Source organism: Paramisgurnus dabryanus, chromosome 21, assembly GCF_030506205.2.
Source record: "Paramisgurnus dabryanus chromosome 21, PD_genome_1.1, whole genome shotgun sequence".
In the NCBI taxonomy this organism is placed as follows: Eukaryota; Metazoa; Chordata; class Actinopteri; order Cypriniformes; family Cobitidae; genus Paramisgurnus; species Paramisgurnus dabryanus.
Window position 1 is genome coordinate 11,728,444 of NC_133357.1, and position 21,234 is coordinate 11,749,677.

Sequence of the window (21,234 nt, forward strand, 5' to 3'; positions counted from 1 at the left end):
AGGGCTCTTCCAGCACAAATAGACAATTGCTCTTCTTTATTTCTTGTTCCTTCTTTTTTCCGAAGGACATCTGCTAATACCCTTGGGTCACTCATAATCCCCTTTCACATTATTAATCTGATCCATGTCCTGTGAGTTGTCATGTTCGGCGTGGAAAAATCAGAATTAAGCAGATCAGCACTTGTGCGCATATGGCCGTAAAGAGCGGGAAAAGATGGGAACATTTGTCGGAGACATCAAAAAACCCGCCGCAGACGAGAGCTGCTCAGTTTTCCGTCTATCAAGCCCTCTCTAGTCATAATCTCCCACTTCATTTTTAATCATCTGATTACATTTTTCATTATAAACATCCAGGATTCCTCCCGAAGACGACAGGGCAGCTGTTGCACATAATGGAGACTCGCGCAGCCCAGCAGGCTGCCTCTTGTTATTCAAGAACAATTCGTCAAACTGTTAGAAGAGCTGGCGGATAATTCCCTTTGAAACTGTCTGTTTTTGGAAATTGTATTCATTGAGCATGTTTACACGCACATCGTTTATCCATTAAAGGTTGATATTGATTCGGGAATGATGTTGAAAAAAATGAAAGTGCTAAATAAACTCCCTTGGCATTTATCGAAATACAGGATACCAGAATATTTGCCTACGCTTGGTTAATGCATGTAAATATACTCAATTTTCTTTTACATGTAAATGCAGTCATTGACTCGTACTTTTCAGTAATGACAGACGGGAGGCTGTGCACGGCCCAGCAGACAGAGGTGAAGCTCAGATGAACTTGTTTTTGGAATTGATAAGTCATTAAATATTTGACTAAAAATATATTGCTTTATTCCACACCGGCCCTGCCAGTCCTTTAATGGCTTCATGTTCATCTTGCAATGTGATGGGAATCTTAAAATAAATGTCCTAACTGAACTACAGTACAGAAGCCCAGCTGATACAATTTCCTGCTGTTTTCCACGTTCACGAGATCGGTATCGCTTTTATTTGCACCTCGACATCCCAAATACCTGTCAGTATCATTTGTTAGACGTTGGCCCATATATCGTATAAAAAAATACAGTTTTGGAACTGGTAATAAAACCGAGGCTATATTTGTAAGCCCATATACAGTATTTATAAACCTTTTTTATTTACCTGTAAGATAACCCTGATGGATTTGCGATTGGGTTTTGTGTTTTGGATGTTTCTGTCATATTTTCTTTCTCTCCTGTTGCTCGTTTACGTAGAAAATATGGATTTAAGTTTGAAGGGGCTCATCGATTTCAGCTCCTCTGGTTTCAGTTCCTGTAATATTAGCTCAGGCCCAATTACTGCAGATTTGGTTGCACCGATCTCTCAAGAGTGAGTTTTTTTACTCACATCGCTTCATGTTTTCTTCATACTGCTCCATGGTGTAGGAGATTTTAATTTCGAGGAGGGGTATTTTAGCATATTTCCTCATTATTATCATCTAACCTCGCACAAAACTGCGCTTTAATACTTTAATTAAAAACGGAATCGTATCTCCGTCGGGGAATTAAAAAGAGAAACATTTTTTGGTTGCCTTGTTTGTTTGTTTGTTGTTTTTTCCCTGTGCACGTTCCAAAACCATCTGCATGGAACGTGATTTTTCAGAAGCTGTGAATATCGCAACTGTGATCTCGCATGTCAAGCGATCCATCTTAATTAGAAATGGCGAAATATATAAACACGCCAGCTCGGGAGGCAAGTTTTGCACAGATTCATACAAAAGCAGAGCTCGGTGAGTGGAGTCTTCTCTGAGTCATATTGCAATGCATTGGGTGCGTAGGCCCAGGTAATTTCAATTTGAGTCAAGTGAAAGCCATTGTACGTGCTACAGTTATGCAATGGTTAGTTATCGAGGTAAGTTTGAGTTTATAGGTTGTCTATGGGTGAATTCCACACGGTGCTCTCGAAAGGCACCACGGGAAGGTCACACTACCCATAAGGTCGATCCAAATGAAAGCGTGCAATTATGAATCATTTTGATTCAGATCCTATCTGTGATTTGAACCCCCCCCACACTTATTTTATGTTTTATGAAACACCACACAAAGAGACAATCTCTGTATAATCAGAAACCTCGTATCTGATACGATGCAATGTTAAACATCTCAACAGATTTATTTCTCAAAACTTTATACGAAAAAGTAAAGACCATAATGCCCAGAACCATTCAAACACTCCAGACTAAGTATGGTACAGGCGATGCTGTTAAATGTAATTCATACTGTACCATACCAGCTGCAATGATCTCTAGTGATATTTACCATTTACCCACCTGGCAGCAATTGTTTGCAGTGCTCTGCAGCTGCTGCAAGAGTAATAAAGCAACTCACTGCTGGTTTCCTCCTCACCCACCATCATAAAAACTATGTGTGTTGTGTTGTTGACAGAGATTCACCAGTAAGCAGGATGTGATAAGGCATTACAACATGCATAAGAAGCGGGACAACTCCTTGCAGCACGGATTCATGCGCTTCAGCCCTTTGGATGACTGCAGCGTCTACTACCACGGTTGCCATCTAAACGGCAAGAGCACCCACTACCACTGCATGCAGGTAAACCACAACGCAAACCCCTAGTTTGCAAAAAACGCACATTTACCCCTACACACACATGTGCAAAGACTGGCACCCCTGATTTGTAAAAAAGTTTAGTAGGTTAATAAAATCTGGATAATGTGCACATTGATAGCGATGTTTATTGCTGCTGTACATGCTGTCTGATTATTTTAGCCCCCAAATCTAAACAAAAAGTTGTGTAGTATGCAACAGAATGCATATTGGCACAGTGGTTCTCAAACTTTTTGGCGTGCACCCCCATTGTCGAGGGTGCATCCCCTAAAGAAAATTCATGACATTAAAAAATCTTCAGCAAAACATATTAAATTATACAGTAGTGTTGGTTAGTGAGGTTGAATTACATAGAATTTATGATAAATTAATCTATTTTACAAAATTTTGTGCACACTCTCGCGCCCCCCAAGATAGTAAACCACTGCTGTAGCATTACATCACTCTCCAACTAGAGCATGCATTTTCATATGCCTACTTAAAATGCTCTTCTTCATCATTTTCAATACATTTTATATGTATGCATTTGGCAGATGCATTGATCCAAAGCAACTTTTTTCAATTCAATTTTATTTATATAACGCTTTTCACAATTGTTAATTGTTGCAAAGCAGCTTTACATGAGTAGATGTAGAGGAGAACACAGAAAATCAATAGATAGTATAAGAAGTAGAATATAGCGGCTAAGAATAAACCGTACAAGCGAGCGTATTAATAATGTAACGTATACAGTACAGTGCCAAGTTAAGCCAAAGTTGTCTGACTCTCCCTGGGACGAAAAACCCACTAGGAGAAAACCCGGTGGGAAAAACTCCTAGAAAGACAAAAACCCTTGGGAGAAATTAATATATATTTATATATATAGACACGGTAGGGATAGAAAGCAGGTAAGCGGATTAAACTGGTTCAGCCGGTGGTCGTTGGTCGAGCATCTGCTGGGCATCACGTTGAAGGACAGCCAGTAGATCGGTGGTGTGATGACCTTCACAGCAGCAGGAACTGGGTCTGTTTGTCTCATTGTCCTTGGGGTCGAGGACGAGACAGGGAGACAAAAACAGAATTCTATTAGCGTAGGGGCTGTTCGCCTGTAATGCAAGTGTCATACATTATAGTGGTTTAAGTCAGCTCGGTTCCAGGCTAACTATTGCGGCAATAGTATATTACCCATATGAGGTATGTGAGTGCTTTGTTCTAGACAAAATAACTACTGTGGGAAAAGTACATTTACTGGACATTCTATGTCAGTGGTTTTCAATCTTGTCCTAGGGGACCCACAGCTCTGCACATTTTGTATGTCTCCCTTAACTGACACACCCAGTTCTGTTCATGGATCTCTCCCTTAATGAGCTGATGATCTGAATCAGGTGTGTTAGATAAGGGAGACATGCAAAATGTGCAGGGCAGTGGGTCCCCTAGGACAAGATTGAAAACCACTGTTCTATGTGAATGCTTTGTTAAAGAAGAATGTCTTAAGTTTAGACTTAAGACTTGCAATGCATTTTATTGGAATCAAACCCACAAACCTTTGCACTGCTAATGCTGTGCTCTACCGGATGAGCCGGATGAGCTACAAGTCAATATATCCTAATGCACGGTGGTACAAATTCCTTAAGATCTTTATAAGGATAACAGTGTTCTTCTACATCTTTCTTCATCTTTATGACCATTTAAGAGCAGTTTTTGTTTAAGTGACAGGAGGTGTCTTAAATTAAATCAAACAAGAATGAAAAGGATGAGCAGGATGTGTTTGACCACCTCTGTCCCCCTCACCCCTTTCTCACTTCAACTCCTTAATTGGCATGGATAAAATTCTGTTAGTTGTTTATATAGACTCAACATTTTTCATCTTTTAGTACCAAGCGAAGAGCTGAAGATTATTTTCCACCAGATCTGTTTAATTCCCACATCTGCTTACTTTCAAGGTGTCACCGAGCCGTAGCTCTGGCTTAATATATATTCTTTTTTTTAAACCTCCGTAACGGCATAATTGTTATTAGACATTTCAGCTCTTGTTTTAACAGCAGTGAGAACAGGCAGATGTTGGCACACGTTCTTCTGATTTACGGAGAAAAAGAACAGAGTGGCATTTTTTTCATTGTTTGCCTGAATATGGCCAAGTTACCCTGTTTGCACGGCTGAAAAGTGCCAGAGATGATATACAATTGCTGGTTTAATTCAAACATTAGTTCGTGTTCTCATGCTGCCCAGAGGGCTTCCGAGCGCTGCTGTTGAGTAACAGAACCTTTCAAACCAAAGTAAGTGACAGTTTCCCCGAACAACCCCCCATCTCTATGCACATAGACATTGCAGAGATGGTGGTCTACTAATTTAGACTTAAAACCTTAAATGGAAGAAGGTTTCGACCACACGCCACCTCACCATGCTATGTTTTGCAAGCTACATATTGCATTTTAGAAAAAAAAACCTTCTCGCTTTTATCTCTTTGAAGTTGTTGTCATGAAACGCACACCTTTTTTTGGGTGAAGGGTTTTGGTTTTCATATTTCGTGAGTCGTCTCAACAGTACATTTTTAACAAAGCTCAGATCTTGAAGAAAATGTTTCCTGTTTATTTTTTGTAGGTCACCTGTTTCTTTCCCCACATTGAGTTCATCGCCAAACTGAGCTATTTTTGTGTCACATCTCCGAGAGGTTGCTTTTATGTCCTTGCAGACTACTCGAGCCACTGTTTTCATACCATGCATTTTTTAATCCAGTGCAACAATCTGAAACTCGCGTTTGCATGTACGCTTTGTCTCATGAAAGTGCTTTTTTCATTTCCTTTCTGTCAGGTGGGCTGCAACAAGGTGTACACGAGCACCTCTGATGTCATGACTCATGAGAACTTCCATAAGAAAAACGCACAGCTGATCAACGATGGCTTCCAGAGGTTCCGGGCCACCGAGGATTGTGGGACAGTTGCCTGCCAGTTTTACGGGCAGAAGACGACCCACTTCCACTGCAGGTATGGTCCGATTACTGTTTACTAAATGTAGTCACTTGGCGGGTGTTTAAACCTTTGACTCTCTGAACTTCAGGCGCCCCGGCTGTACCTTCACCTTCAAGAACAAGTGTGACATTGAGAAGCACAAGAGCTATCACATCAAAGACGATGCTTACGCCAAGGACGGCTTTAAGAAGTTTTACAAATACGAGGAATGCAAGTACGAAGGCTGCGTCTACAGCAAAGCCACCAACCATTTCCACTGCATACGCCAAGGCTGCGGCTTCACCTTTACCTCTACCAGCCAGATGACCTCGCACAAACGCAAACACGAGCGGCGCCACATTCGCTCCTCCGGCGTGTTGGGCCTCGGCTCCTCCTTCTTGTTGCCTAAAGACGAGCAGGAAGAGTCCAGCAATGATGACCTCATGGACTTCTCCGCCATCAGCAGCAAGAACTCCAGCCTAAGTGCTTCTCCAACCACCCAGCAGTCCTCCACAGTACCACACCTGCTGACCACACCAACCACAACGATGTCCTCCAGCCACAGCGTCAAGCCCACCGCCTCGCTGCCTCCGGCCAGCCGCATATCCACCCTGCTATCCCAGGCTCTGCCCAGCAATGTTCCCATGGCCTTGGCTCTTTCCAACAGCACGCTGCCGGGAGCTTCCAACCCTTTCTTTTCCCTCATTCCCAGAATGTCCATGCCTCTCGCACCCTCCGCCGCTGGTATGATCTCGGCTGCCACCTCTGTAGCTCACTCAATGCCCAATGATTGTCTACCCCAAACTTCCGCTCCGACCGGGGACCCTGCTCCAGCCACCGTAGCTTCCACTCCGACTTCTTTTGCTGCATCATCCATCATGGAGAAGATCTCGGCCAGCAAGGGTCTGATTTCGCCTATGATGGCCCGATTGGCCGCTGCTGCCCTGAAGCCCTCCGGAAACCTGGATGCAGGTTAGTTTCTGTTGTTACTTTTTGCAAAATGTAACCAATTAACATGTAACAGTGTGAGGCTCCGCCCCAAGTTGTCATGACAATGATTGTGTTCTCAAATCTCCAAACACATTTACAGAGGAGCAGGAAGTGAAAGATATAATCAGTGGATTGTTTTCCATACAATATTTTACCATGGGAGCATCCTCGCTCTGTTTCTCTCTCTCTCTCTTTTCTTCCTATGTACCTACGTCCAGGTCATCTGCTCACCCCCCGTCCACAGGCAGAACACAAATCTCTGATTTCAGGATTAGGGCAAAATATGAAAGGTCTGGTTTGCTGTAGTAGTCTTGTTATTGCAGCGATCATTGTCATGATACCCACAATCCATTAGCAGATAAGTGCCGAACTAGTGAGTGGGCTCTGTAAAGCGGCCTCTAATAGCATTCTCAGGAGAATCCCAGGCCCTGTGTTCTACATGCTTCCTCATCACCGGCCTCTTATCTGAACGTGCACTCGTTCCAACCAAATGGAGCCTGAATAATATTAAGTTGAGAAATTGGAGGTACAAAGCAGCTTTTTATATGCACTCTGAGGAAGAAATATCAGAAACCGGTGAAGCAGAAATGAGTCAGCTCTCTAGTGAGACGGTGTGTGTGTGTGTTTTCGCTCAGGTTTTCATGTTCATATAAAAGCAGTACTTATTTCAGGGTCTTTCTGAATGGATTAGTAAGCAAATGGGTTCCCTAAATGTACAGAATCACTGTGGTACAGCGATGGCATCAGCCGGGAATGCCCAGGGAAAATACGCTACTTGAGTACTTGAGTGAAAATACCATGACATATGATTGACATTGCGGTGAACGATTGACATATTCTTAATAAATGCCATGGTACGTGCCCAAAATACTTTTGATTGTAACTAAATCAGATATAAAAGATCATCACAGAATTTTAGCTACTACAAGACAGCCACAGGCTTAACGTCTTGTCTCTTTGCAGGCGTATACTTAAGGAACCTCTCAGATCTTCTCAAAGAAGACATAGAGGAGGATAAGTGATAGGACCGAGTTGATGGCTTATGGCTAGGAGTTTACAGATGGTCAGACGGTCCTGCAAGATAGCAGAGATGAATAAAATGGCAGGTGTTAAATTATCTCATGCATGAGTGTTTTGAAGAAACGTAGAAAAAACTGATAAATCGAGAAAAAAAATCCCCACTAGACGAGAGTTAAGAACGCAGATCATAATGAGGCATTGCTAATTTTACACATTTGCTCAGAAAAGACGTGTGAACAGGACATTTGGGTAAAATATGAAGAGGATGTGGTCAGAGCTCAGCGTTAGAAACAAGAGAATGATGTTTACTGTGGCTATTTTCATACAGCTTTGTTTTTTTTTCAAACTCTATTTTTTAGTCAAGGGGCAGTTTGCGAGAAACACATCTCAGTCTTACTGTATACGCTGAGCGGCTTTGCTAATTTGTTCAGGTGGCAGCGTTTCCTGGTAGAATATTCGCTTTCTATCCACACGCACCCCAAAGTGTTTCGGAGGATCTCGGAATCTGAGGGGTTTGCTAATGAGACACCCAGTACAAATGATCTTTCAAGAGTTCAGTAACTTCGGCGAGGTAATTACACAGTACAACATTATTCTTGGATAATTTCCAGAAAAACACAGCTTCGTGATCGTCTGCCTCTTTTTTTTTTTCTCGCTTCCTCAGATCATCGCCGATTTTTGTCATAGAAACGGCAAAGCTGAAGGTTTAATGACTCTCTCCTCACACAGGCGTTATTTAAACGTCCCTTGTTAACGTCAGGCAGTTCATCTCTGCCAGAGAGAGAGAGAGAGAAAGAGAGAGAGAGGCTTAATGTCAGCTGGGCCGATGTAGGGCAGAGTTATTCAGAGAGGTTAACATCATAACCACGCACTTCTCTCTTCACGCGTTCTGACTGCAGATTTGGGTTGAATGGAGGTGGACGAACCTCGTAGTTTTAGGCGCTAAGGCAGGCGGTAATTAGTCAAATGAGCGTAAAGATTTGAAACAGTGCTAACCTTCTGGCTTTGTTATGTAGCTGTGCCTAAAAGCGACACAGCACAGTGAGTCATTATTTTACCTCATGTAATGTGTACAGTAGTAACAAAGGCAGTGTCAGATCACACGTGGCGTACATCTGATAAATTCCATAAAGTTTGTGTAAAGGTATAAATGTTTGTGACCCAAGGGTGTTTCTTATTGGTTCTCCTACTGTATGTTTTCACATGGTTCAACGCCCTCTGAAGTAGAGGTCTTCTCGGGTCCAAATAAATGTACCCGACCCGAAATGACCCGAATCACTTTGTACCCGAACTTGCAGTGCATAAATAATGTTTTACTTATGATAAATTGAGAAAATTAGACCAGAGTCCGACCCAATCCAGTGGCATTTTTTTTGCCCGACTGGACCCGAATGTAAACGGCACCGACCGACGTTTATGCAGTCTGCAGCCCCGCACGCAGAGGTCAGACAGAAACGCCGCTGGTCTCGCAACCAATTTGGCAAGCTGCTCCATTTGTTTTACTTGTTTTACCCAGGTAATCACTAAAATGTACATTTAAAATTGACTGACATCTGTCTTAACGAAATTTACCTACCGCCAGCCACAAAATGTCGCAAGTGCTCTTGGCAAACAGATGAGAGGTTTGAAAAGGACATTGACGCACACGCTAGGGTTTTTGGGTCTGTTCGGCAAAAACAATTTAATTTACCCGAGACCCGATGCCGCTAATATTATACCCGACCCGTGTGAAACTTTTAGACCCGAACCCGATCGGGTCTTAGGTCGGACCTCAGGTTTTCGGATCTAAGTGGACCCGTAAAGACCTCTATTCTGAAGTGAACACCAAGGACATGGCGTTAGCTGCCGTCAATGTTTTTTTAGTGTTCCTTGTTTTATAAGCCCCCTCCATGCCGAATGGCCAACCTCAATTCATCAGTGAGGTTGTGCATGTGACTCTTCTATAATTCCTAATCTTTTTTTTAATAAAATACCACTTACTGGCTACCAAAAGCCTGGCCTTTTCTGTATAGCCTGAGGGCATATTAATATTTCAATCATTTGGGGATTGGAGGGAAAAGCCAGGTCGCATTTCCGTCACTGTTTTCTTTTTTATTCAGCTCTCCTGTCGGCACTCTCCACATCTTCTGAATACCTATTTTGAAAATCAGATCGAGAGGTCACGCTATTTGAACTGATCTGATTGGCTGTCACCTCTAATCTGACAGACAAGCAGATGTTCCTTTCGGGCATGCTCAGTGGCATCGACTGCCGTCCGACGTCGAGCCAACAAGGACACGCTGGCCGTGCGGGAGGGGCGGCCAGTCTGAATCTGCCACTTTCCCTCAGCATTAGCATGCCTCTTAATGACCAGTTACGAGGCAGGCCGGCAAATGACTTGTGACAGGCGCTGCTCCGAAAGAAGTCTTTTTCCCTCATTCCCGCTGCCTCTCAATCAACATTTAAACGCTGTGACGGCCTGACATAATTCCGCAATAATTATCACTCCTGGTCTTCTCCTTGGCCGGGACAGAAGTCAGATCGGATCTCGTCAAAGCGTAATAATGCTGACCAACGCTAACTTTGTTTTCTCTCTCGTTCTCCTTAGGGATCGGGCAGTCAGCTCAACAGCCGGCCCGGTTTAATCCGGTCGAAGTCAAGCAGGAGCCCGTGGACGGCACCTCTGGGGCTTCCCAAGAGTCCTTCCAAGAGCACAGCCTGGACTTGAGCAAGAAAGACAACAGGTATGCCATCATCCTCGGACCCTCCCCCCGCACCCACCCCGGCCCGCTGTGATTTATCCCTCGAATAATGCTGTATTGTGTTAATTATTGTGAGTGCTCTTGTTAAACCCCCTTCACAAGGTGGGTCTGTGGAGTGATCAAGGAGGAGAAGATTTACACACTCCCTCCTTGTCCCACCGCAAGGCCTCCTTTGAGGAAATTTACATTTATTCGCTCGCCAGACACTTTTATTCGAAGCATTCCGCGTGTAGGTTTTTCGAAGGATTCGAACCTATGACCTTTGCTTTGCTGGCGCATTGCCCTACATCATAATCTATCATAAAAATTCTCCATAATGTTTATTCCCCCTTGTTTTCCTAATGCACGTCAAGTATGAAGCATGACACGTTTGCACATTCATTTAGATGAAAGCGCGTTTGCATAAACCCTAATTTCCAACCCCCGGTTTACAATGCGACGCTATACAGCGCATTTCATTTTTCCCTCTTCTTCATTGTATATTCACAATCTGAGATAAATTACAATATTTACTGTTCTCATGCAAATCTCGCCCTAAACACTGTTGCTTTTGCATGTTCTAGCACTGAATCAAACGGACACCCAGCACCGGGAAATACATCTCTTTTATCCTCACTTATGAATAAGGTAAGATTCATCCATCAAATGCTTTTCATCCCAAGACAAATTAGCAGGATGCAGAGGGGGCTGTTTGTTTTTTAATGTTTCACCACTAATAGGATGAGTTTGTATCATTTAAATTTTCCAGCCATTTTTCATACAGTGTAATTTCAGCCGCGCGCTCACAAATTAATATAATGAAGCAGGAGCCGGTTGCCACGGCAGATATATAGAGATGTTTGTTTTTTGATGAGCTGTTTTGAACTCTCCGTGCATTTTTTTCCTCTGGCTTTCTTCTTTTTCTTCTCCATCTGCTCCATCTTTATTTATGGACTTTGTAAATTATTTGATTAAAAAGTCAGCGCGGAGAAAAAGGAGCAACCGTCATCCTCATTTTTTAAAAAGACAAAATGGTACCCAACAGATATTTAAATGTTGTGTGTTTTTGCTGAGATTAAAATGGACATTGTTTTAATCATATATCTTGTATGACTAATACAAATGTGGTGCGCATGTACCATTACCTTGATGGTTTAAAAATCCAGTTTTCCTGACAGCTTAGCTAAGCCTTCTCTCTCTCTCTCACACTCTCTGTGTCTCTCTCTCTCTCTCTCTCTCTCTCTTTCTTTCGTGCATACACCACTGCCTGTATTAAACTGTTTTGCTTCTGAACTAAGCACATGTGATGAACTAAGCACATGTGTTCACATCTATGCAGATGGCACATGTCGGTCCAGGCTTCTTCAACTCTTTGGATCTGAAGTCTGAGCTGGAGGGAGCTCAAGATTGTACAGACGCAGCTCAGTATCTCAGGGTGATGAAGAGATCAAGCCCAGAGAAACCTGCTGAACTCTGGAGGACCTATCTGCGCAGGTTTCTTACAATCCTTCCTATTGAGTCTCACCTGTCACTTCAAACTTTAGTGGTTCTGACTACACCAAATTTCCATCGAAAATGAGTAACCGGGACTTTCTCTGTCGTTTCATTTTCGATCACAAGAACTATAATGTGATTGTGAAGAAAATGGTTAGGTTGTTCAAAAGTATGGAAAATCTAAAAATATACAATACTGTAGACTGTATATACAATTGAAATTTAAAATCTGGCTGTTAAAATATATATTTATTTTTGGTCAACTACCCAACTACATATCACAGCAGTGTACCCAAATATCGTAGATCTTTCATGACACAAAACACAATCGTATCCTGACCGCCCGTCCTCTGTTTTTCATCAAAGGTGGCGTCTGTTTTGTGTCTTTGTGATGTACCCGGCCGTTGGTCAGTGCCATCTGCAGTGTTTATTCTCAGGTTATATGGAAAGAGAAGGTTTATCTCGAGCGTGTGATGTTATGTATTCAGTTACAAAGCCTTGACAAAATGTCCCAGCCGTAGACGGCTGTTTGGATAGGTTAACTACTCAAAGTCAGATGCTCGTGAGCTAAACCAAGAACACAAGTGTGGAAAATAACTAATAAGCATTTTGATTCTTTTTAACGGTTTCTCTTTCCCACGTACGATTACAGGTATGACACTGATGATTACTGCGAAGCTCATTGTGACTTCTTGCACAAGATACATTTTCATTGCGTGGTGGAGGATTGCGGGGCTCTTTTCAGCACGGTGGACGGCGCCATCAAACACGCCAAGTAAGAAGCCCTCCGTTTCCAAATTCAGAGCGAAACAATCATAGATAATCAAGTTACCTCAAAGATTTTAATGTTAAAGTTCACAGGCACACAATTTGCATGATTATGATCAAGTAATGTTAATTTGCTGCTATGTTTGGCAGCTCTATTGCAACACATCTAATGGGTGATGCACCTCTCTGTCATTAGCTTCCACTTGAGGGCCAACCTGAAGGTTAAATCGGACGGCTCTTTCAGCGAGAGCAAGGAATCCAATGACGGTGCCCCTAATCAAATGGCTGCCCCCATTTCCATGGCCAAGACCCCTCCGATGGATTCCCCCAGCATGGCTGTGTCGGGAGGATACAGCTCTTCTCCCTCTCTTCAAGCTTGGAAGCAGCTGGCTGGATCTATCCCCCAGCTTCCCGCATCCATGCCCAGTATCCCGGCCACTTCCCCTCTGGCCACCACTTCCCTGGAGAACGCCAAGCCCCAGGTCAAGCCCGGCTTCCTGCAGTTCCAGGACAAGTGAGTTGACGTTGCGTAACATTTTTCTATGAAATTCATAATACCGCAGTGGTGTGATTTACATGGCTTAGATGTGCAGCCAGTATTTCCATGTCTTTTGTGGAGTTTAAATATGTGACAGACGTTTCCTCATACTTGTATCCCTCAGTGATCCTTGTCTGGCCACTGACTGCAAATACTCCAACAAGTTCCACTTTCACTGTCTGTTTGGCAACTGCAAATATGTGTGTAAAACATCCGGCAAAGCTGAATCGCACTGTCTGGACCACATTAACCCCAACAACAACCTGGTTAATGTGCGAGACCAGTTCTCCTACTATTCTCTACAGTGTCTCTGTCCAAACCAGGTGAGTAAGGGTCTGGTTATATCAAGCACACATTATTAGTGGCAAACCTTATTGCTATGTTCCTTTAGCTCAATTGGTAGAGATTGCATTAGCATTGCAAAAGGTTGTGGGTTTAAATCTCACTTACTGATAAATTGGATACCTTGTAATTCACTGTAAGTTGCTTTGGATAAAAGTGCCTGCATGGCAAAAAATGCCTTTCTTACTTAGTATTTTTGTCTTTTTTTTAGTACGAATATCTTCTAATCAAGTTGCATTTTCTTAATGAGCAAAATGATCTAAAAATACTTCTAGTTTTTAGAGAAAAAATATAAAATTTAAGTGGCAAAATATGTGCTTAAAACAAGCTAAATAAAATCTGCAAATGGGGTAAGACAATTTTTTCTTGAATTAAGTGCTTAAGAAAAAGTTAACTTATTTCAAGATTTTTTTTCTTACCCCATTGGCTGATTTTTTTTGCTCATTTTAAGCACAAATTCACGTAAATATGATATTTTTTCTCTAAAAACTAGACTTATTTTCTTAGGTCATTTTGCTCATTAAGAAAATGCATCTTGATTTAAACATTTTTAGATATTTGTACTAAAAACAAGACAACAATACTAAGTAAGAAAGTATTTTTCTGCAGTGGGACAAATGCATAAATCTTTTGGGGGCGGTTTCCCAGACAGGGCCTAAGCCTAGTCCCAGACTAACTTAAATGTTAGTGTTGTCTTGATCGAAAACAACTTGCCCTGTCATATTTTAAAATATATCAGTGCGATTCTTTTGTCTGAAGATGCACACCACACTGCAAAAAATGACTTTCTTAGTAGTTTTGTCTTGCTTTTTGTATAAATATCTAAAAATTCTTAAATCAAGCAAAATGACCTAAGAAAATAAGTCTAGTTTTTAGACCAAAAATATCAAATTTAAGTGATTTTGTGCATAAAACAAGCAGTCTTAAAGCTAGACTTATTTTGCTCATCAAGAAAATGCATCTTGGCTTGAGAATTTTTAGATATTTGTGCTTAAAACAATACAAAAATAATAACTAAGAAAGTCATTTTTTGCAGTGCAGTAGTACACTGCAAAAAAAATGATTTTCAAGAAAAAACATTCTTAGTATTTTTGTCTTGTTTTAAGTAAAAATATCTAAAAATTCTTAAATTAAGTTGCTTTTTCTTGATGAGCAAAACGACCCAAGAAAATAAGTGCAAAAATATCAAATTTAAGTGATTTTGTGCATAAAACAAGCAAAAAAATCTGCCAATGGGGTAAGCAAAAAATCTTGAACATTTTTCTTAAACACTAAATTCAAGAAAAATTAGCTTACCCCATTGGCAGATTTTTTTGCTTATTTTATGCACAAAATCACTTAAATTTGATATTTTTGTTCTAAAAACTAGACTTATTTTCTTGGGTCGTTTTGCTCATCAAGAAAAAGTGTCTTAATTTAAGAATTTTTACTGAAAACAAGAAAAAAATACTAAGAATTTTTTTATTGAAAATAATTTTTTGCAGTGTATTTATTCCAAGATTATGCTTTTAAAAATGACTTACATATCCTAATTTAACTAAGGCCTCGTCCTGGCTTAAGCTTATCCCTGTCTGGGAAACTGCCCCTTAATGTTTCTATGAAACATTAAAGGAGACTTTTTGGGTCAGTAAACCACCTAGAATACCCACCCTAGCAATGACCAAGCATCACCCACAACACCCTATCCTATTATCATAGTGGTAACATTTGTACGGCCGAACACCATAAAATGTAGAATATATAGCGTAACATCTCTTTAAATAACACTGGAAGCAAAAAATGGCCTCATTTCTCCACGCCAAGCAAACATATAAAAAGGAACACCGCTGAGACCCCAAAGGTGTCTAAAATAAACAAGTTTTGCTTTTCATCAAAAATTCCATCATTAATAGAAAAAAGCCCTCCCCTTCCTGCAACATGCATTTGGAGCAAAACCTGTTTAAATGAATTCATTTATGCGTCCCATCCCCGCTCCTCTCCAGAGCAGAGTGGGTTCTGTTTATGTGCTCCTGAGGGAACTGCCTCTCTGGAAACAGATGGCGGTGGAGGAACGGGTTACATTGCTGAGGACACACACATTCACACGCACAGACTAATGAATTGATAAAAGAGCTGTTTCACAAATAGATGAATCGCAAAATGAACTAATTGGTGCTCTGTTACTGAGGTCAGTGGCTACGGCTCGGACCCAAACTGAAAAGGAACGACTGGTCCCGTTATGTGCTTTGACAAATAGTATAGGGTTTAATAATTAGACATAACCGAGTAAAACCGTCAGATCCCATTTTGGTTCAAAAAGTTTGGTATTGCTTGCAAATGTAATGTATGATAAGTCTGTGAGGAGTAATGGTCCATGTTTCTCTGGTTCTCCACAGCACTGTGAGTTTCGCATGAGGGGTCACTATCATTGCCTGAGACCTGGCTGCTACTTCGTCACCAACATCACCACCAAACTGCCCTGGCACGTCAAGAAGCACGAGAAAGCTGAGAGACGTGCCGCCAACGGGTTCAAATACTTCACCAAGCGAGAAGAATGTGGAAGACCTGGTAAGATCAAACCTCTGGAGATGTTTCCTTGTATATGTGTTAATATATGCAGACTCTGTTAAAAGGGGAACCTATTATGGCCTTTTTACAAGATGTAATATAAGTCTCAGGTGTGTCCATAATGTGTCTGTGAAGTTTCAGCCCAAAATACTCCAATGATCATTTATTACAGCCTGTCCAAAATGCCCCTATTTGAGTGGGAGGAAAAACGCACGGTTTTAATGTCGGTACTTTTAAATGCAAATGAGCTACAGCTACACAATTCCTTACAAACAGACAGTGAGCGATTTTAGTAAAAATAGATCTGATTAGTACAGTCTTAGACAATAGTATCTAGTGCAAGCTATGGTAATGCAAGACTGTAAGTGGGCAGGGCTTTATCAGTGTGACCTCACATTGACCAAAGAATCAAACCGACATGTCTAATGAGACTGCTTTGGTTTAATGGGATTAAAAAACAAGGAGCGGGTGGATTTTTTTCACACACTGCCAACACACATTATGTCAAAACACCTTTTAAAAGTGGATTTTGCATAATAGGTGCCCTTTTAAGAATAGTTCACCCAAAAAATTATAATTCTGTAATTGTCAAATTACAAGTTATGCAGTGTATCCTGTGCCACTTTGTATCAGGAACAGCCTGATAATTCAACAAATTACAAATTTGAATGGCTGGTCTGAAAAAATACTATAGTAAACTATAGTAATTATTACTCTTTGTTAATGTGTTCAACAGTATATTATTCTGTACTATTAACTGTATCGGGTGATTCTCGCGAAATTAGACTTTGTGTACTATTTTGCACATGATTTCAAATGACATCATACAAACCAATTTTGTAGTTTTTTCCACATTTAAGACGAACATTTTCATTACCGCAATGTGTCCATGACTGGATTTGGGTTCTTTGATATGGAAATATCAAATATTGACATAAAAAAAATAAAAAATCTTCAGTGAATGTTATACTATAAACATTTACAGTAAAGAAACATGTGGTATTTGGTGATCATTGATAAATGTAGAGACAAAAATAAGGAATATAAATTTTCCAAGACCAATTTTCTCATCCTCTGAAACAATTTTCAATCATCGTTTAAGCCTTCAATAAACTAAAATTTTCTAAAAAAACAAATGTTGGAAGGGACATAATTTACTGTGACACTCAAGATGGCTACCAGGTAAGCAGTTCTTATTTTTTCTCTCCAGATAAAAGTTGAAATTTTGTTTGTCATAGTACCCAGACAACTTTTTAGTTCTCATTACCGAAACATGAGATTGTAAATGCATATATTTAATGTAATATCATGTTGAGGGAATGATAATTTTTGATAATGATAATCTGAAAAATGTAAATAATTCTATAGGAAATAGTTTTTAAATCCTCTAAAAATAATGGTTATAGTAAGTTCAGACCTTAATCTTATATGTGCAAAAAAAGCTTCAAGGGCTTTTAAAAAAAATCTGATGCTGGACACCTTCTAAATCTGGATTTCGTGAGAATCACCCTATTGCAGTAATAACTGTGGTATACGTTTGTGGTATTTATGGTATGGTTCAAAAACACTGCAGTATCTAGGAATTACTACAGTTTACTATATAGTTTACTACAGTATTTTTCACGTAGGTGGTTTGCTACTATATTTGACGGAGTAAAATCACCCTAATCTCACAGTTCAAAGATGGTGTGAAATTGCAGATGATTTTACTGTAATTTCATATCAGTTCATCACCTGCTATAAACACATTCCTTTCGTTGACTCTGACTGCTACGGTAAAAGCACCGTTTTCCTCGCCAGGTTGCTAATTGCAACGCTTTTTACAACACCACGCACATGGCGTGTACGACTGCGCTTCACACTTCACGCTCATTTCCCGGATGATGTTATCCTATCAGTTGTGCTTTACTGTTTTGTCGATGCACAGTTTGCAGTGAGTCAGCTCGCAACCGTTTGCATTGTTCAGAACAAACACGAATTAAAGACGGCCTTGTCTCATTGGAAACCCGTGAACGTTTCGTTTAGGTAAAAAAGGGGGCCAAGAAAAATTGTGTCTGCCTTTTTGTCATACATTAATACTTCAGTATTTATAGTAGGCAATCAAAAGGAGGTTGTTTTCTTGGGTATATTTAACCTGTCAGGAATGAGCAATTACATATGTTTGTTAATTACTGTGCCTGTCGAGCTCAGTCTGTTTGTGTTGCTCTTTTTCAAGCCTCGATCATCATCACGAGCAGGCAGATTCAAAGTTTGTGTTTTATTTTCTGCATACTTCAATTAAAATATACAGCTCTTGAAATTTTGTGTGTATATACAGTGGCGCTGAGACATTAAAAGCAATAAGAAAATACAGTAACTCAGCATCAAATAAATTAAGGAGCTAAATTCCGTAATTTTTAATATCAACAGCATTGTCTCACTTTAAGCCCCTACCCAAGACACTCCTGGTTCGTATGGTCTCTGATCTCTCCAGTCGTATTGTTAGCGGTACTGTACAACCCAGGGACTTGTGACAAAAGCGAACCATAGAGTCATAAAGAATTGATGGTTCAGCTGGAGTGGGACAGTGGTATCCATAGCAGTAACATTAAACAGCACCAGGGATGAGGTTACCAGGATCTAGTGGCACAAAGAACCCTAATATATCAGCATGTGCTCATATTTACCTTTTTAAAGTATATCACCCCTTGTGTACAAAAGCAATCTGACGACAGGCGCGCGATGCCACGGGTACCATGGTAACGGACAAGCCCGCACCTGCCTCGAATGCTACTCTTTCAATTATTGCAGCGTGCATTATTCACAATAAAATTATGATGAGCGCCTTACAATATTGGATTAGTGCACAGAGGCAGTCTGTAAATTTTCAAACATATAGCAATTAAAATCAGTATCAGGCCCTTCCAGTAAAAAAAACAAAACATGAGACGATAGACGTGTTTGGAGGGGGGCGGCGGCGACACACCGGCAACAGATAGGTCGTGAAAAATGAATTTAATATGGAAATAATTGTGTGTTTACTTTGGTTTGCAGGGTTGTGCATTATTGCTTCTCCGAATGCAGAATGTATTTATGTAAATTCCAAATTGAATAAAAGATGTCATTGTAATAAAAGAGCACCACAGGTCTAATCTTCAAAAGGTTCGACTTTCCCAGTGTGACACTGGACTCATCTGCTCTGTCTCTCTGCATTATGCAGGCGCGGGACGGAAGCACAATGTCCTCATTACCTCATTGAGAGTCCATGATGTATGTTGTCCCTGAAACCAAAGACGGTCTTTGCTCGAGTTAATTCTGTTGCTCGTTTCTTGCAGGCTGCAAATACAACCAAGTTAACAGCCACTTCCATTGTATCCGTGAAGGCTGTCAGTTCTCCTTCCTGCTTAAGCACCAGATGACCTCCCATGCCCGCAAACACATGAGGCGGATGCTGGGGAAAAACTTCGATCGAGTTCCTTCTCAGGTACCTGCTATTTCCTAAAACGTACCATCTCAGATGTTTCTCCTTCTGCATGTAATGGTTTTGCATGTCGTTCATATAGGTGGTCTCTCATGCCCACCGTTCTGAAGAAATGCAGCACCTGGCCAATCTAGCATCATCAGGTGTGGTGGGCAGCCATCCTGGTCTGACATCAAACTACTCCAACATGATGGAGGACAATGAAGATTACATGGACTACACTGGTGGTGGAAGTCCGCTCGGCCTCTCCTCAGAGTCCTCCAACCAAGACCGCAGTTGCACCAGCACCCCTGTGGGCAATGATAGCTCTCCAGCAGGTGAGTCCAAAAAAAATGCAATGCAAAGCTATTTTGTTAAAGTCTTGTGTAAATGACACTGAACGCAACCACATAAGGCCATATTTGAAGAATTCTTTAGCTCAATCAAATTTCACCAGTGTTGCTGGTTTGTTGTGTTGGTGACCTGTGGGCCCTTTGTGCTCCCTTGACGTATAGTCGCGTAAAAACCGCTACTCTTCCTGAATCTTTTTTGCTGTGACTCATAAACTTCATGTAGCATCAGAGCCACCAAATGTTTCCCACTGTAATGATATTTATTAAATTATAGAGCACTAAATTTGTTATATAGTCCTCCACGCGCACAGCTCACATTAACTCCGTCCCCGTGGCGACTCCATAACTGAGGCATCCCATCTCTTCAGTCATTGTACTTGGCCGCCTGCACTCGGGCAGCACAAGTTATCAGCCTTCTTCTCTGGGCTTAAAGGTGCTTAAAGTGCATTTTTGTAATAAAATATTCAAAGTACCTGACATATCGTAAAAGTACACTGTAAAGAATTTTTAAATGCTTACATTTTTTAATTTTTATAAAATTTCCTATTTTAAATTTTGGCTAGTGGTAAGTTGCTATAACTTGTAAAATCGAGTCAGTTAAACAGTAACCAAAATGTAAAATACTAAGTAGAGATGACTTGTAAAGCCAATACTTAAAAATTTAAGGCAGTAAAAAAATGAAATCACACAGTAATAAAGAATCTGGGTGCGTCCTAAAATTTGTTTAGCAAGGGAAAATATTGGTGTACATCTTAATGTAATGGTTACTGTATTCTGTTTACTGTAAAATTGCATTTTATGTTGCATGAAAGCGATGCCTAATTAAACTTCCAAATTCATTGTTTTCATAAATAGGTTAACCATGAATAAAATTTAAAGGGGCCATGGCATGAAAATCTGACTTTTTCCATGTTTAAGTGCTATGATTGGGTCCCCAGTGCTTCTATCAACCTACGAAATGTTAAAAAGATCAAACCAGTAATTTAGTTTTGGTAAACCATTCTCTGCAAGCATGTGAAAAAATAGGTCGTTAAAATTTGTCTCTCCTTATGATGTCATAAGGAGCTCTTATTATAATAATACCACCCCTTAATCTGCACTATCCAACCATAGCACTGCCATTTAGTGCAGAGAGAGAAAGAGAGAGAAAATAATTTGCAGCACAATTGAGTTTCAATTGCAACAAACCACCATCATTGTGATCAGTGTTTGCACATCATCCGCTCATTTGCATTTTAAAGGACACACCCAAAACGGCACATGTTTGCACACACCTACAAAGTGGCAATTTTAACATGTTATAATAAATTATCTATATGATATTTTGAGCTAAAACTTCACATATGTGCTCTGTGGACACCAAAGATTTATTTGAAATCTTAAAAAAGTCTTGTGACATGGCCCCTTTAACCTAAATGTGATTGCTAGCAGTTGTGCATGACACAAAAAGTGACCCGTAAATTTGCGGTTAGCAGACATGTAAATGTAAAAATAAAAGAAGTTTGCAAAACGGC

General features: G+C 40.6%; 1 protein-coding gene across 5 annotated transcripts in view; it reads left to right on the top strand.

Annotated features, from left to right (window-relative positions):
• The window catches only part of casz1 (castor zinc finger 1), a 230,864-nt gene that overhangs the window by 204,385 nt on the left and 5,245 nt on the right, over positions 1-21,234 (top strand). For all 5 annotated transcript variants that reach the window (XM_065285586.1, XM_065285585.1, XM_065285587.1 and 2 more), the window contains 12 exons: positions 2,403-2,567; positions 5,373-5,545; positions 5,619-6,481; positions 10,107-10,242; positions 10,824-10,887; positions 11,579-11,733; positions 12,386-12,508; positions 12,698-13,015; positions 13,164-13,362; positions 15,757-15,928; positions 19,243-19,391; positions 19,471-19,705. In XM_065285586.1, coding sequence (XP_065141658.1) covers positions 2,403-2,567; positions 5,373-5,545; positions 5,619-6,481; positions 10,107-10,242; positions 10,824-10,887; positions 11,579-11,733; positions 12,386-12,508; positions 12,698-13,015; positions 13,164-13,362; positions 15,757-15,928; positions 19,243-19,391; positions 19,471-19,705 — 2,752 coding nt within the window. The remainder of the gene's footprint in view (positions 1-2,402; positions 2,568-5,372; positions 5,546-5,618; positions 6,482-10,106; positions 10,243-10,823; positions 10,888-11,578; positions 11,734-12,385; positions 12,509-12,697; positions 13,016-13,163; positions 13,363-15,756; positions 15,929-19,242; positions 19,392-19,470; positions 19,706-21,234) is intronic.